This window comes from Thermomyces lanuginosus (genome assembly GCF_041956635.1).
Source record: "Thermomyces lanuginosus strain ATCC 200065 unplaced genomic scaffold VTN49scaffold_29, whole genome shotgun sequence".
Taxonomy (NCBI): domain Eukaryota; kingdom Fungi; phylum Ascomycota; class Eurotiomycetes; order Eurotiales; family Trichocomaceae; genus Thermomyces; species Thermomyces lanuginosus.
In genome coordinates, this window is record NW_027192363.1 from 472,427 (window position 1) to 487,108 (window position 14,682).

A 14,682-nucleotide genomic window follows, 5' to 3' on the forward strand; every position below is an offset into this window, starting at 1 on the left:
AATCCGGAAAGACTATCAGTGCCCGACGTTTCAACAATGAGATTTGCTGTGCGGTCGACTGCAACTGCCAGTGGCTTTGTCAGAAGGTCAAGTCTCGGTGTCTGTTTCGGTAACAAACGTTTCAATGGACTCCAGCAAACGTTGATCAGATTTGCGTCGACGTCTCGTTTACCTCCACTCGATCTCGCCGCTATCGATCGAAAATGGCAGGCCAAGTGGGCAGACGCAGATCGCGCCAAAGAGAAAAGCGCTGGGAAACATGTCGGCGTGGGCGCTCATGGTAGCGAAAGGCCGAAATCTTATATCTGCTCCATGTTCCCGTACCCCTCTGGGTCACTGCACATGGGCCACTTGCGCGTCTATACCATTTCTGACGTTCTTGCGCGCTTTTATCGTATGCGTGGCCATGATGTGCTGCATCCGATTGGTTGGGATGCCTTTGGATTACCAGCCGAAAATGCTGCAATTGAACGTGGGATCAATCCAGCTGATTGGACTGTCTCCAACATTGAGCGGATGAAGTCCCAGCTGCGAGGCATTGGAGTAGATTTTGACTGGGATCGAGAGTTGATGACCTGCTCTCCCGAGTTCTACAAGCATACCCAATTGATTTTCCTGATGATGTATCAGAAGGGTTTGGCTTATCAGGCCGAAGCATTGGTCAATTACGATCCCGTGGATAAAACGGTTTTAGCAAATGAACAGGTTGATGCCAACGGATACTCATGGCGATCGGGCGCCAAGGTGCAGAAACTCAAGTTGAAGCAATGGTTCTTACGAATCACTGCATTCAAGGAGGCTCTTCTTAAGGATCTCGACAGTCTGGCTGATGGGTGGCCGGAGCGCGTGTTGTCTATGCAGAGAAACTGGCTAGGCCGGTCTGTTGGGGCAAAGATCAAATTTCCTATCACGGCTGGCGGCGAGAATCGTACTGTGCAGGTGTTCACCACACGTCCTGACACCCTTTACGGCGTGGAATACCTAGCGCTGTCCCTTGACCACCCAATCGTGGTCGATGCTGCAAAGTCCGACCCGGAACTGAGGAAATTTCTTGATCGAGCTGCCTCCCTGCCTCCGGACAGCAAGGAAGGCTATCGACTGGCCAATGTGACCGCATCCCATCCATTGCGAGCTATCGACAAGGAGAGCGCAGTGATTACACGAGACCTTCCAATTTATGCTGCGCCGTACGTGCTGAGTGACTATGGAGAAGGTGCTGTCATGGGCGTACCGGCTCATGACGCAAGAGATATGGCTTTTTTCAAGCAGAACCTCAGGCGGGAGTTTGTCACCATGGTAATCCAGCCGGAGTCAAACGTTGCGATCGAAGCTTCCAGCACCGTCCCGGCAGCTGATGCCAAAGCCTACACTCAGGAAGGTTATTTGACCTCTCACTGTGGGAAATACCGAGGGCTGCACTCCCAGGAGGCAGCCCGACAAATTATTAGCGACCTGGAAAAGGTTGGATATGCGGAATTCTCTGAGTCATGGCGATTGCGTGACTGGTTGATCAGCCGGCAGCGGCACTGGGGAACTCCCATCCCCATCATTCACTGTGATGATTGTGGTCCCGTGCCTGTGCCTGTTGACCAACTCCCCGTCACACTGCCCAAGATCGAGGGAGAGTGGTTGAAAGGCAAGAAGGGGAACCCACTAGAGTCGGCCCATGACTGGGTTCATACCAACTGTCCACAGTGTGGCGGGCCAGCGAAGCGTGATACCGACACCATGGACACGTTTGTCGACTCGTCGTGGTATTTCCTGCGTTACCTCGATGCGAAGAACGAGAAAGTGCCATTCTCGCCGGCCACGGTTCGGCCAGTCGACATTTACATTGGAGGGGTGGAACACGCTATTCTGCACCTTTTGTACGCTCGGTTCGTCTACAAATTCCTGGCTCAATCCGAGCTTTTCCCTGAAAGCGCGTCGGCCAATGGCAACACGCCAGCGGAACCATTCCGCAAGCTGATCTCGCAGGGAATGGTTCACGGAAAGACGTATACGGATCCCTCAACCGGCAGGTTCCTCCTCCCTTCCGAGGTCGACTTGACAGATCCCCAGAAGCCCGTCATTCGCGGCACAGACGTGACGCCCAACATCTCGTTTGAGAAGATGTCCAAGAGCAAGCATAACGGTGTTGACCCGATGACGTGCGTGGATAAGTACGGCGCGGACGCGACTCGAGCCCATGTGCTCTTTGCCGCTCCCGTCGATGACGTGCTAGAATGGGACGACGGCAAGATCGTTGGTATGCAGCGATGGTTCGCACGGATTTGGAAACTTGTATCGGAGACTCGTTCGCGTTTGTCCTCGGAGCTATCGGTGCCTGCACCCAACAGCCCCCTACCTCCGCAGCTCCTGAACGCTGCCAATGATGGTGATGCCACTGCTCTACTTGCGGCTCACCAAACGATCACGTCTGTGACGCGGAGCATCGAAACCAACCCATATGGACTAAACACTGTGGTTTCCGATCTGACCAAACTCACCAACACCCTCACCTCATCGTCCTCCCTCTCGCCCATAATCCAGTACATCACCACTAGCACGCTTCTTCGTTTGCTCTTCCCTATTGCTCCGGCGCTAACCTCCGAATGTTGGGAGGTTCTCCACGACCCCGCACGTCCTGCAACCAAGGCAGTCGAACCATCGATCGACAAAACACCCTGGCCTTCTCCTCTCCTCACGGAAGAACAAGAGAAACACCTCTCCTCGCTAAATACCACCCAGACTGTTGCAGTGCAGATCAACGGCAAGGTGCGGTTCCGGGCGACGATCCCCCGATTCTCGTCGTCGACGTCTGGGCCCACGACCGAACAGGATTGGGTGGTTGACCGTATTCTCGAGACGAACGAAGGAAAGCTCTGGTTGACAGAGAAGAACGACTGGGAGAAGAGGAAGAGAGTGGTTGTCGTACCAGGCGGGCGAGTTGTCAACGTCGTGTTCTAATTAGCTCAAAACTGTACTATAGCTGTATCACTACTTTGCACTTACGAGGATCATGAATCTCAGTTCTTGATTTGTATAAATAGTCAAAATAAAATTATATATAACTATTTATATTATGCTCACATATATTGTTTCGTTAGCGACCTATACCCATTCCCAGGTTCACCATACATTGACGGATAAATCGAAGATGTCACCGGCGAAATCGCCAATGGAACATCCAGCGACAAGGGTGAGCCTTGTGATAGCGACACCGCTGACACCGGCGACATTGGCACGACAAGATTATTGTTCTGAATCCCACCTGAATTGTAATTCTGACCAGCAGCTGTATTATTGCTGAGACGCAGACCGATAGGCACGGTCCAATGACTTTGCTCGGAGGACCGGTTTTCCTCGCGGGCGAACGCCGGAGTGGGAGGGAGCAGGTACGATGTATCTTCGTACAAGTGCAGCGATGTTGTAGTAATATTTTCCTGTGACTGTGACTGTGACTGTGTTTGTCCTCGTAGTTCCTCCCCGAGGAACAATGCCGGCGTGAACGGGTACATGAGCGCTTCATCATAGCTGGGTAGTGTGCCCATGTTGCGCTGTGTTTCCTGTTGCTGCTGCTGTTGTTCTTGCTTTGACTTTACGCTTCCTGATCGCTCCGTGCGTTCGGAGAAAATTGAATTGCGGAAGATCTGGGATAGCGGCTTCGGCGCCTTTGGCTTTGGGAATAACGAGTATTTGGGTGGATTTGGTCTGCGATGTCGTTCAAGCAGTGGGGGCGGGATCGGCAGCGATTTGTCTGCGCTTGTATCAGGGATTGATTTTCCTTGACTGGGCGGTGGTCCTCCTTTTGAGAATGATTGATCCATGCTCGTGTCTGGCCGCTCGGGATCCTTCTCGTGATATTCATTTCCGAAGAGACGCTGCAGGTACTTTCGGTTTCTGGCGGCTCTGTAGCGCAAGACGAGGTAGAGCGGCAGCGCTGGGACGCTGAACAGGTGCAGAGCAATTGTGGCGGTGATGGAGGCCATTTTTGAGCGAGTGTTTGTCGACGCACTGATCCAGGCAGGGAGGATGAAGACCTGCTCGTCGTGAGCTTAGAGTTCCGATGATCCTTTTCTTTTCTGTTTCACTTACATATCCAACAATACCCAGGACAAGGTAATAGACCATCTGGCTGGCCTCGGCTCTTTCTTGAGCACCCAAACGATGTGCCCGCAACATTCGAAACGTAATCCCCAGAGCCACGGCGACGAAGGATATCAAAAGGCAAAAGGAAACCACCAGTCCGAGATCGGCCCAGGGAAAAGCGTATTCAAGAATACCCGCCCAACATGTATCAGACCCCGGTTCGCGCACTCTTGTCGGTACCCACGCTAGGAGGAGGCCCAGCGCTACCACTGCCCAGCAGATGACTGTGCTCCATCTCCATCGTTGGCCGAAGGCGGGCTCCTGAAATCCGCGCAGCATCGTTTCAATTCCGAAGACAAGAAGAACGAATCCACAGATCCAGAGAGCTAGGGTAGTCAGCTACAATTGTTCGATTTCGTAGTTTTCAAATATCACACACCTGGAAAGACTAAATGCCCTTTCGCTCGGCATATGCGGTTGGGATCATATATTGCTAGAACGGACATGAATATCGCGCATTGGATCAGGGTTGCTGCGGCAAAGGACAACGGCACTGTTTTTGCAGGATAATATCCAAAGACATGCGACTTTCTGTCCTTGCATGTTAGCACTTTTATCAATCCGCTTCCCCAATTGGAACAATTCGCACCCTATTCTCGGCGCAATGGACTTCCTATTCCTCCATGCGTCATATGCTATAATCGCAACGAGAACAACTGCGGCTGCGCTGTCGATTCCAATGAGTGCTAGGGTGGATCGCTGGTATGCAGAGCTTTTCAGCATCTGCCGCGTACTATTATCCATCTCGCGATTATCCAAAAGCATCATGGTCGCTACTCGCAACCCGCGCGAGTCGGAGAACCCAATTCGGCTTCAAAAGAACGGACATGAGTTGAATTGCGAAACTGTCAAACTTGTTGTGAAAGCGACTCAGACCAGCTGAAGAAGTCGCGCAAGGCTACCAGTGCCATTGAATAGAAGAAAAATAATAGGAAATAAACGAAAGAACACACGGACATCACATTGTCAAAGAAGAGGTACGAAAGAGGCGCGCCGCAGGCGCATGGACGCTGGAGCGGTTTTGTAGGTAGAGTTTTTGCAACGCGTATCAAGTCCGCCACAATTTATGCGGATTTCGATCGGATTCTTGAAGATGTCTAGACCATGACGGTTAAGTCCATCGCCAAGAGATGGATTTATTGCTCCTTGGGCTCTTCATCCGCCTTGAGAACTGTGCAAAAGTCTCCGACTAGGGGGCACACCCCCTAGTTGGCCCTAATCCTGAAACCATTATGGTTTTGCCCTGACTCTCCAGTCTCACCATCCGCCCTGACCATGCCATTTTTTGATACCACGTGCGAACGGCTCAGATCCTCTGGATCTTAGTCCGTGCGCTGGAGAAGGCCATTGGATAAAACGTCCATTGGTATATTAGAGTCTTGCGCAATTGAGATATTCGATACAGAATCCTCCGAAATCCACGCTGCCTTTGCGTCGCAAAATCGAACCAGATCTGAAGACAAAACAAACATTGAGGTCATTCAATTCGGAACACACACCTGATTCCACTTTTTATCCCGCATCCTTGGAAAAAGTTGCTTTGAATCGGATTGGATGGGGATTTATGGGTAGAAAATGCGCCAAATCCATCCACCCCAGAAAGCAGGGAAGGCGATTTGTCATCCACCCGATCATGATCCCGCTGCCGCTCCAATGCCTCCTAAGTCCAACCAACCACCAGCCCAATGTGTTCCACCGCCAATTCGGAAGCCATCCGCGTCAGATCCTAGCCCAACGCACGCACTTGATCAGCCGATGTAAACCACTGTTCCCTGATCGAGAATTAGGAGGTATTCTAGTTGTGATGGGCCGGGTCTCGCTTCTTCGTAGCTCACAGCGTGCTGGTTCCGACGGCCATTGTCAAGGGGGCGTTCATATTTATTCGAGTGAATCTTTGCGGGAACTAGGAGCTCAGTCACAACACAAAAGACATTTTGTTCCCTTGCATCGCTGTTCAGTCTGCCAGAATCACGGGCATATTTTGACAATAGCAAGCGATTCGTGCGGGGGAAGCTTTTGTCCACAACTAATCCCGCACGCTGAATCCGTCCAACGAATGCGGCCACGCGTTGTGTGGACGAACCAATCCACCGTAACCCGTTAAGTTACAACCTTGTGGCTGCTACCCTGGTCAGATCTCGGTCATGCCGAACTCCGGGTAGATCCCGGGCAAATCGCGCATGCAAATCGTGGCTGAGTGTGCAGCCATTGCAACTGCGCCGAAGTAGTGCTCGCTGCCCCTCGCGGGCCTTCTGCTTGTCGTTCCCAAACACAGGCTGCAATGTATGCTGTACAAGGTCTGCGAATCTGCCGCCGCATAATTCCATGTTAAGACAATGACACTTGCGATCATGCATGCCATGGACCGTGTCTCCTGCGTTGGCTCAGATGGGTGGGATATCCGCTCTTGGAAACACTACGCCTCTGCAGCCCCTCGTCACTGGAAATTGTGTTCATTTTAGTTACGAACCAGATCATCATGACCTTCTCCAATTCCCCCTCGCGGACCGTTCGGTTCGCTCACCACGGTTAAACTGATCGGCTCTCCGTCGGCTCTCCGCTTGGGAAGGTTTCGGGGAAGGGAATGGCCGGCATCGGCATCTCGGCTGATCACAGCGAATGACCGGAAGCCGGGAAAATGGAATCATGGATTCAGGTTCCATGAACACTGGGGCTAAGTTGTATGACAAGCATCTTTTATTATTATTATCCGCCGTGGTATGACCTTTCTTGAATGACGCAGCTCTGGTGGACTTTGAGCTTCCCCTCACCAGTCTTCCCCTCACCCAGGAATTGTAGTCATATCGGGACTAGTGTGAGGGGAAGCTCTCTATCAGACTACAGCGATAAACTTATCGCGTGTGGAGCTGCTGACCTCATCGCTGAGGACCCTGACTGCTCGTGACTTCAGAAAAGGTGGTGTTTTGGAGCCGATCGTTGGCTGCTCTCCGCATGCCGATGTTTTCTGGCGGACCTCGGGATCCCCTGCAAGGGTCGCTCACTGGAAGGGACTTCATTACCTAATCGAGCAGTTGACGGCTCAATCGTGAATCATGGCTCTGCGAGACATCCATGGACATAGGATCAACCGGTGCGGGCACTGCGGGGCGAGCACTTCTAGACTGTCCTCTGGTGGGCCGATGCCAATGGGAATGAGTGAACCGAGCAGTCGTAAACGGTATTGCCGAGTGGCAGGAGGGGTCGCTTCGGCTCTCCGGATGAGCACCTGAAGACGGAGGAGTAGAGGCGCGTCGCTATGCAACCAAACAGGGTCCGAGAACAAGGTCCGAGGTCCGGAGTGGGCAAGGTATAAGAATGGCCTCGAAGCCCGCTGGAGGGATACCAAACTCTGAAGCTTCACTTCTCTCTTCGACTGCAGGACGAGCAGGTCTTGTATATCGCTTCTCTTAAGTAAGTCGGTCTGAGCTCTGGTGAGGGTTCCTCTGCAACTTCTCGCTCCTTCCCCCTCGGTCGGACAAGCTGCCGGCCAGGGCTCCTTCCCCGCATGTCAGCATGACCACCCCAGCTGCACCGTCATGGCGAGGGACCATTGCTAACTTGCCTGACTCAGCAATACAACCCGGCTTCCGTCGAGTACTTAAGGAACGAACGTCTCCCTAGTTGGATTGTGTGATCAGTGATCATTGGGTCAAGTCAATCATCATGGTATTCCTGCGCTCCCTCGCTCGCTCTTTGCAGCGTCCTGCTGCCTCTGTCCTAGCTGCTCGGCCGGGGATCTCGCGGTCCTCGGGCCCATCTCAATTACGGATGCTAACTGCTTCTGCCAATCGACAGGGCAAGGTTTTGATGTGTTTGTATGATGTGAGTATCCCCAAAACGGGAAGTTCTAGAACGAGACTAACTAAGTACTTCAGGGCGGCGAGCACGCCAAGCAGCAGCCCGGCTTGCTGGGCACAACAGAGAACGAGCTTGGACTCCGCAAATGGATTGAGGAACAGGGCCACACCCTCGTGACGACTTCGGACAAGGAGGGCCCAGATTCGGTGTTTGAGAAGGAGCTTGTAGATGCCGAGGTCATCATCACAACACCGTAAGACTCTTCTTCCCATGTGCCTCAGAATTCCAGGCAAGGCTAGTTGCTAAGTATCCCGCCACAGTTTCCACCCTGGCTACCTCACTGCGGAGCGCTTGGCCAAGGCAAAGAACCTGAAGCTTGCCGTCACGGCCGGTATTGGCTCGGATCACGTCGACTTGAATGCGGCCAACAAGACCAATGGTGGTATCACTGTTGCCGAAGTGACTGGCTCCAATGTCGTGTCTGTCGCTGAACACGTCGTGATGACCATCCTGGCCCTGGTCCGTAACTTTGTGCCTGCTCATGACCAGATCCGCAATGGTGACTGGAACGTCGCTGCTGTGGCCAAGAATGAGTTCGATCTGGAGGGCAAGGTCGTGGGCACTGTCGGTGTCGGCCGGATCGGAGAGCGTGTGCTACGCCGTCTCAAGCCATTTGACTGCAAGGAGCTGCTGTACTACGACTACCAGCCACTCTCGCCAGAGAAGGAGAAGGAGATTGGGTGCCGCCGGGTAGACACCCTCGAGGAGCTTGTCTCGCAGTGTGACGTTGTTACGATCAACTGCCCCCTGCATGAGAAGACCCGCGGAATGTTCAACAAGGACCTGATCTCCAAGATGAAGAAGGGCTCGTGGCTCGTCAACACTGCTCGAGGTGCCATCGTCGTCAAGGAGGACGTTGCCGAGGCGCTGAAGAGCGGCCACCTGCGTGGATACGGTGGTGACGTGTGGTTCCCGCAGCCGGCGCCCAAGGACCACCCACTTCGCTACGCCGAGCACCCATGGGGCGGCGGCAACGCCATGGTGCCGCACATGTCCGGTACGTCGCTCGACGCTCAGGTGCGCTATGCCAACGGTGTCAAGAGTATCTTGGAGAGCTACTTCAGTGGCCGCCATGACTACCGCCCCGAGGACTTGATTGTGCACAAGGGACAATACGTGACCAAGGCTTACGGCCAGCGGTAAGGAACTTTTGCCATGGATCCTGTACATAGTTGTGAAATGTGGACATGAATTGAAGTGGACGAATTTGTTCTTGCAAGGACTGGGTCCTGTCTTCACAGCTGATGCAGCTACTTTCAATTTCCAACTTGGAATCAAATGCATTTCATACTATAATATTATCCAGAGACATGAGCATCGAAGCTTATTCCTCATCTAGGTAGAAGGTGACGGGCATCGAAATGAACTCAAAGTAATTCAAATACTGTAGCTACCTAGTACCTAGAGAACAAGCAACAAACCACAGCACAACTTGGCCACGTAATTCGCGAGGGATCCTAGCAGGTAGGGCTCATAATTGTGGCACTGGAAGTCCGCCCCCTGCCTTTATAGACGTCCGATGAAGGGTGCCAACAGTTATGAGCCATGCCTTCGGAGCTTGGTCAGGGGAACGTGCTTAAATATCGTGAGCCTTCTCTTCTTCCGTTGAGCTTTTCCCGCCGGGCTTTGCAATACGTTTGCTGAGAAACAGAAATTGGAACTGTGCTATTTTACGCACGGACGAAAGATTCTCTACGAGGCACTGGTCCATGGTTGAAATCATCGGTATATGAGATGGTGAAGTACGGAGTACACGACCTGGCTGAGAATCAAAACGTGCTGACTAAGCACCAGCTCCCAAAGTGCTGAGTTAAAACAGTTGATAGTTTCAGTCGTGGCAAGCTTGGATTTGATTTTACCTCTGTACAACTGGGCGCATGCGGAAAGCCATAATCCCGTTGCGACTACGGGTGTATACCCGTAGAATTGGCGGGATAAATGCTAAACGACAGCATGAGATCCTAAGCTTACCCTGCAATGTCTCTACTCCAGCGATTCCCAGGACGCCAAATCGCGCCGTGGGTAGCCATGTGAATACTCGACGCTTTGCGAGCAGTCTTCAACCACTGCCGCCGAAGCCGGAACTAGATGAGGAGGATTCGACCATTTACGCTCTTTCGAGTGCACCGGGCCGGGCGGCGATTTCTGTGATTCGGATCTCAGGGCCTGCATGCCTTCGCATCTATCGAGCCCTTTGCCCTCGCGCACCGCTGCCCAAACCCCGCACGGCGGCATTGCGACGACTATACGACCCACAGGCGTCGACAGCGTCGGAAGACTCCATCCTTGATGCTGGCGCTCTGGTTCTCTACTTTCCATCACCACGGACGGTGACCGGGGAAGATGTTCTGGAGTTGCATGTGCATGGCGGTCCAGCCATTGTCCAGGCGGTGCTGGGTGCACTAGCCAAGTGCAGCACCGCGGATTCCGTCGTGCGGTATGCCGAACCGGGGGAGTTCACCCGGCGAGCCTTTTTGAATGACCGGCTTGATCTACCCCAGATCGAGGCGCTGGGACATACCCTCGCCGCGGAAACCGAGCAGCAGCGGCGAGTAGCGGTTCGTGGAAATAGTGATGCGCTCTCGAAGCGGTATGAGTCGTGGCGGCAAGCGTTGCTGTATGCACGTGGCGAATTGGAGGCGTTGATTGATTTCTCGGAAGACCAGCATTTTGATGAGTCACCACGGGAGCTAATGGCCTCCGTTGCAGAGCAAGTACGGGATTTGAGACGGAAGATCTGGCTGCACGTGCGGAATGCGTCCAAGGGGGAGCTTCTCCGTAATGGCTTGCGGGTCGCGTTGCTGGGCGCCCCGAATGCTGGGAAGAGCTCGCTTCTGAACCGCGTCGTGGGCAAGGAAGCGGCGATTGTCAGCACCGAGGCAGGAACGACACGCGACATCGTTGATGTTGGAATTGACCTTGGCGGGTGGTACTGCAAGCTGGGTGACATGGCTGGGCTGAGGTCTTCCCGCGGAGGTGGCACAAATGTTGTCGGGGCGGTGGAGCAGGAGGGCATCCGTCGGGCCAAAGCGCGCGCGTTGGAGTCGGACGTGGTGGTTTCCGTGTTCTCCGTGGAGGAATCTACCAACGGGCCACGGCTGGCCGTGGAGCCGGAGGTGGTTGAAGCCGTCCAAAAGTGTCAAGAGGCAGGCAAATACATTGTTGTTGCCGTCAATAAGACTGATTTGGTCCCAAATGAGGACGCTGTGAGAGGCCTATTGACGGAGATTCAGAATCTCTTCCCGGGGATTCCATCCAGCCGGATCCATGCGATCTCCTGTAAAGAAGCGGAGAACGAATCTTCTCAAAAGGAAGATCCAGGGAATCTCCAAGGATTCCTACAGGGACTGATGTCCGCATTCAAGGAAATCGCGACACCAGAAGGCATGGAGGGAGAGCATGATACATCCTACTGGCACGACTCGCTAGGCGTTACGCATCGACAGAGCACCAATCTACAGCGATGCCTAGAACATCTAGATGACTTTTTATCCAGCGCCGATCCCAGTGGGACCCAGCACTCGCAAGAAACCTTTGCTGATCCGGCTGTCGCGGATGGAGAAGAAGATGTGGACATCGTAACTGCTGCAGAACATTTGCGGTACGCGGCTGACATTCTCGCGCGAATCACCGGACGCGGTGAAGGTGGCGACGTCGAGGATGTTCTGGGCGTCGTATTCGAGAAGTAAGTCTCTTTGTTCCAAATAGTCCATTGCCAGTATATTCGAAGCTGACAATATGGACAGGTTCTGTGTCGGCAAGTGAAGCCATTAGGTGCTTCTCAGCTTTTCTCGATCTTCCTATCAGTTCTACCATGATCGCCCCAATCCAAATCTCCGGTATATGTTTCGGCCGTCATCACCGATTGGCTGCGTGATGATTACTGGTAACTGTCCGGTCTTAGCTTGATAACTCGAGATGTACAGTACTGAGTAATGCCGTCCTGTCTGTCAATCAGAAGCCTCATGGCCCGCGCGCGGCTGCTTCAGCTTCTGAACGTGTCTATTATTTTCTCTGGCATATGATAGAACAAAGCTACATTGGCCTCTGGTATTGATCAACTGGAAAAAGTCGGTCTACAATTTTGGTTTTTGAACAAGGCTTACGATGAGAGTCAATGTACTACCTGCCCTTTTGAATATCCCAAATTCAACGAATATGATAGGTAGGGTTACCGACATGCCGCATTCTTCTGCATCTTATAAAAGCGCTGGTCTGAATTCGAAGGAAATTTTCTACTCCGCTGAAATATTTCATTAACCGTGGCCCGCCCGTTGAGCCAGCCTTTGCCACAGTCATACCGGCATGTTCAGCGGTACGGAGTCTCTCATGTACAAACAGCTTGACCAATTGCGAGAAGTGAATCAATTATGTATAGAGATATGCCACATGAATACGTACTTAAAAAAAATGCTCCAGTGCAATGAATACATGTATCACACAACACCAAGGACGTACACAGCGCATACATCAGAAAAATCACATCATGTATACACATCAACGGACTTCATGTTGCTTCTTCGGTAGTATCCTCCGACACGACGATCGCCGGTGTCAAGACCGTTGTTGCTGGCGGAGATTGGGGCGGTTCGTCCTGGTTGTCTTTGGACTCCTTGGGCGATGTAGGCTCCTTGGGAAGAGATCCGTCGGCGCTGTCCTTGCTGCCACTCCCCGCACCGCTGCGTGCCCGCATCCTTTGCCGCCGTGCTCGACGCTCTTCTTCGGCATTTTCGCGTCGTCGTCGCGCGCGCTCCTCGTCGTCTTCGGTGTTGTTCCGCAACCCTTGCAGCAGATTTGCCGCACGGTCGGCAATGTCTTCTCCGTCCGAAATGGGCGCGTCCCGCGATCCCGTGTCGGTCTCGCCTTGTGCACTGAGCCGATCGCCATCTCGGTCTTCGGATGCTGCAGATTTGTCTCCTGAGCCATCTCCGCCCATGCCATGAAGGCTGGGCATCTTCTGACCGGAAGCCACCCGCATCTGATGTCGCTCCTTGAGCCGAGCACGACGACGGCGATCGCGCTGGTCTCGCGCTTGGGGTGCAGCCGCCCGAAGCTTCTCCAGCAAGGAATCCATCGCCCCGCTGGCTGCCTGCGCGTTGCTGTCGCCACCTCCATTGGCGAGAGCGGCCTGGGCAGCTCGCTTGCGGGCCAGCGAAGCCTCTGTCCGTTTCCGGGCTTCCTCCAACGCAATATTCTTCTCCCTTGATTTCTGCTTCTTGTTAGCTTCCAGTCGCCTCGAGGATGAGGGAGAAGAGAAGAAAAGAAGAAAGAGGAAAAAACATACCCTCCACTCAATCAAGAAGTTCGCCAGCTTGGAGAAGAAATCGCGGCGCGCATTTTCGTCCGTATTGTCCTCGCCGTAGAACGTCATGATATCGTCGTACGTCTTGGTTAGATCGTCCAGGTAGATCTGCATCTGTTCCGCCTTGCGCCGTGCCTCCTTCATGCATCGCTGCACCACTTGGCTCACCCGATCCTGCGGATGGAACTTCTTGGGGTCGCTCAAATTGCCAGAATCCAAGCTCATTTGCACATTTCGGATCGTTTCGATGTATTTCTTGGCGTCTTGTTGAAGCTGGTCGACATTCACCTTATAGACGTTGAGGACACCGCCAATCTCATCCTGGAACCCTTCCCACTCGGGGTATTGGTTGCGCACAATCCGCTCGACAAGATCGGCAAATGTCGTCTCGTTCTTATCGTCCTTGACCATGCCCAGACGCGCCAATGAGCTCAGCTTGAACCCTTGAGCCTGCTTATTGGCATCGTTCATGTAGTTGCCGATATCCAGAATAAGACCCAGGACATTCATGAGAGAGACCGAGTCACGCAGCGAATCGCACACCTTCACGACCTCCTGGATCTTGCTCGATAGGTAATCGTAGTCAGGCTCATACGACCGAGTCAGTGCGAGGGCTCGCATGCGAGACTTCCAGTAGTGGTGCAACTCGTATGCGGTCTGCAGATAGATCTGATCCTCGCGTGTCAACTCATTGATATCTTGTTCTCGTTCGGTCGATGCTGCATCGGGAACCGTCCAATCTTTTGCATATGGTGCCATGAGTTTGGCCGTATTCTCTGGAATATTACACAAATCATCTCGTTGCAAGAAGTCCATGACCACATTGTTGTCCAGGATCTCATTGTCACACTGGATAATCATGCGCACAACCTGATCAACCGGGATATGAGAGAACTTGGCCAATGCAATCTGGAAATTCTTTGACAAATCGTTCGAGATGATTTGCTTCTTGTCTTTGCGTTGCTTGGCTGACGGTCCCCCACCCAGGATCTTCGTCTCCTTGGCCATAAAGAGACGCTCGACCTCATCAAGGACACCCTTCTTGGCCAGTTCCGTGTATTTCTTCTCTTTCTCTTCATGCGTCGGAGTGCGAGTCGCCCACACTGTCACTTGAGGAGTGTCAATCTTTTCCCAATGTAGATTCTTGAGCTTCTTCTTAGGTCGGATAGACGGCATGGATACTGAAGGTGTAGGTGCGTAATTCTGGGCAGCCATATAGTTTGCGCGCCATGCTCCAGAAACCGGTGGACCAGGGGGACCAGGAGGAGGTGGTGGTATCGGCCCGCCAGATGACATGGGCGGAGGGGGGGGAGGAGGTGGAATGCCGCCAGACATCGGCGGCGGGGGCGGCGGAGGGGGCGGCGGGGGTGGTGGAACGCCAGCGGACATTG

General features: G+C 53.2%; 5 protein-coding genes across 5 annotated transcripts; 4 read left to right on the forward strand and 1 right to left on the reverse strand.

Moving 5' to 3' along the window:
* Positions 1-36: 36 nt before the first annotated feature.
* Positions 37-2,949, forward strand: VTN49DRAFT_3680 (uncharacterized protein; the record flags this gene model as incomplete). The annotated part of the gene is made up of 1 exon (XM_069411543.1): positions 37-2,949. The coding sequence occupies one exon, from the start codon at positions 37-39 to the stop codon at positions 2,947-2,949; it is 2,913 nt and encodes a 970-aa protein (XP_069268151.1).
* Positions 2,950-3,068: 119 nt separating this feature from the next.
* Positions 3,069-4,899, reverse strand: VTN49DRAFT_3681 (uncharacterized protein; the record flags this gene model as incomplete). The annotated part of the gene is made up of 4 exons (XM_069411544.1): positions 3,069-4,022; positions 4,078-4,457; positions 4,511-4,662; positions 4,721-4,899. The coding sequence occupies 4 exons, from the start codon at positions 4,897-4,899 to the stop codon at positions 3,069-3,071; spliced, it is 1,665 nt and encodes a 554-aa protein (XP_069268152.1).
* Positions 4,900-5,695: 796 nt separating this feature from the next.
* On the forward strand, positions 5,696-7,752 carry VTN49DRAFT_3682 (uncharacterized protein; the record flags this gene model as incomplete). The annotated part of the gene is made up of 4 exons (XM_069411545.1): positions 5,696-5,921; positions 7,402-7,438; positions 7,487-7,542; positions 7,703-7,752. The coding sequence occupies 4 exons, from the start codon at positions 5,696-5,698 to the stop codon at positions 7,750-7,752; spliced, it is 369 nt and encodes a 122-aa protein (XP_069268153.1).
* A 42-nt stretch (positions 7,753-7,794) lies between these two features.
* On the forward strand, positions 7,795-9,132 carry VTN49DRAFT_3683 (uncharacterized protein; the record flags this gene model as incomplete). The annotated part of the gene is made up of 4 exons (XM_069411546.1): positions 7,795-7,797; positions 7,927-7,953; positions 8,007-8,182; positions 8,250-9,132. 4 exons carry the CDS (start codon positions 7,795-7,797, stop codon positions 9,130-9,132), a joined length of 1,089 nt encoding a protein of 362 aa, XP_069268154.1.
* A 734-nt stretch (positions 9,133-9,866) lies between these two features.
* VTN49DRAFT_3684 (uncharacterized protein) lies at positions 9,867-11,754 on the forward strand (the record flags this gene model as incomplete). The annotated part of the gene is made up of 2 exons (XM_069411547.1): positions 9,867-11,674; positions 11,736-11,754. The coding sequence occupies 2 exons, from the start codon at positions 9,867-9,869 to the stop codon at positions 11,752-11,754; spliced, it is 1,827 nt and encodes a 608-aa protein (XP_069268155.1).
* Between the last annotated feature and the right edge of the window lie 2,928 nt (positions 11,755-14,682).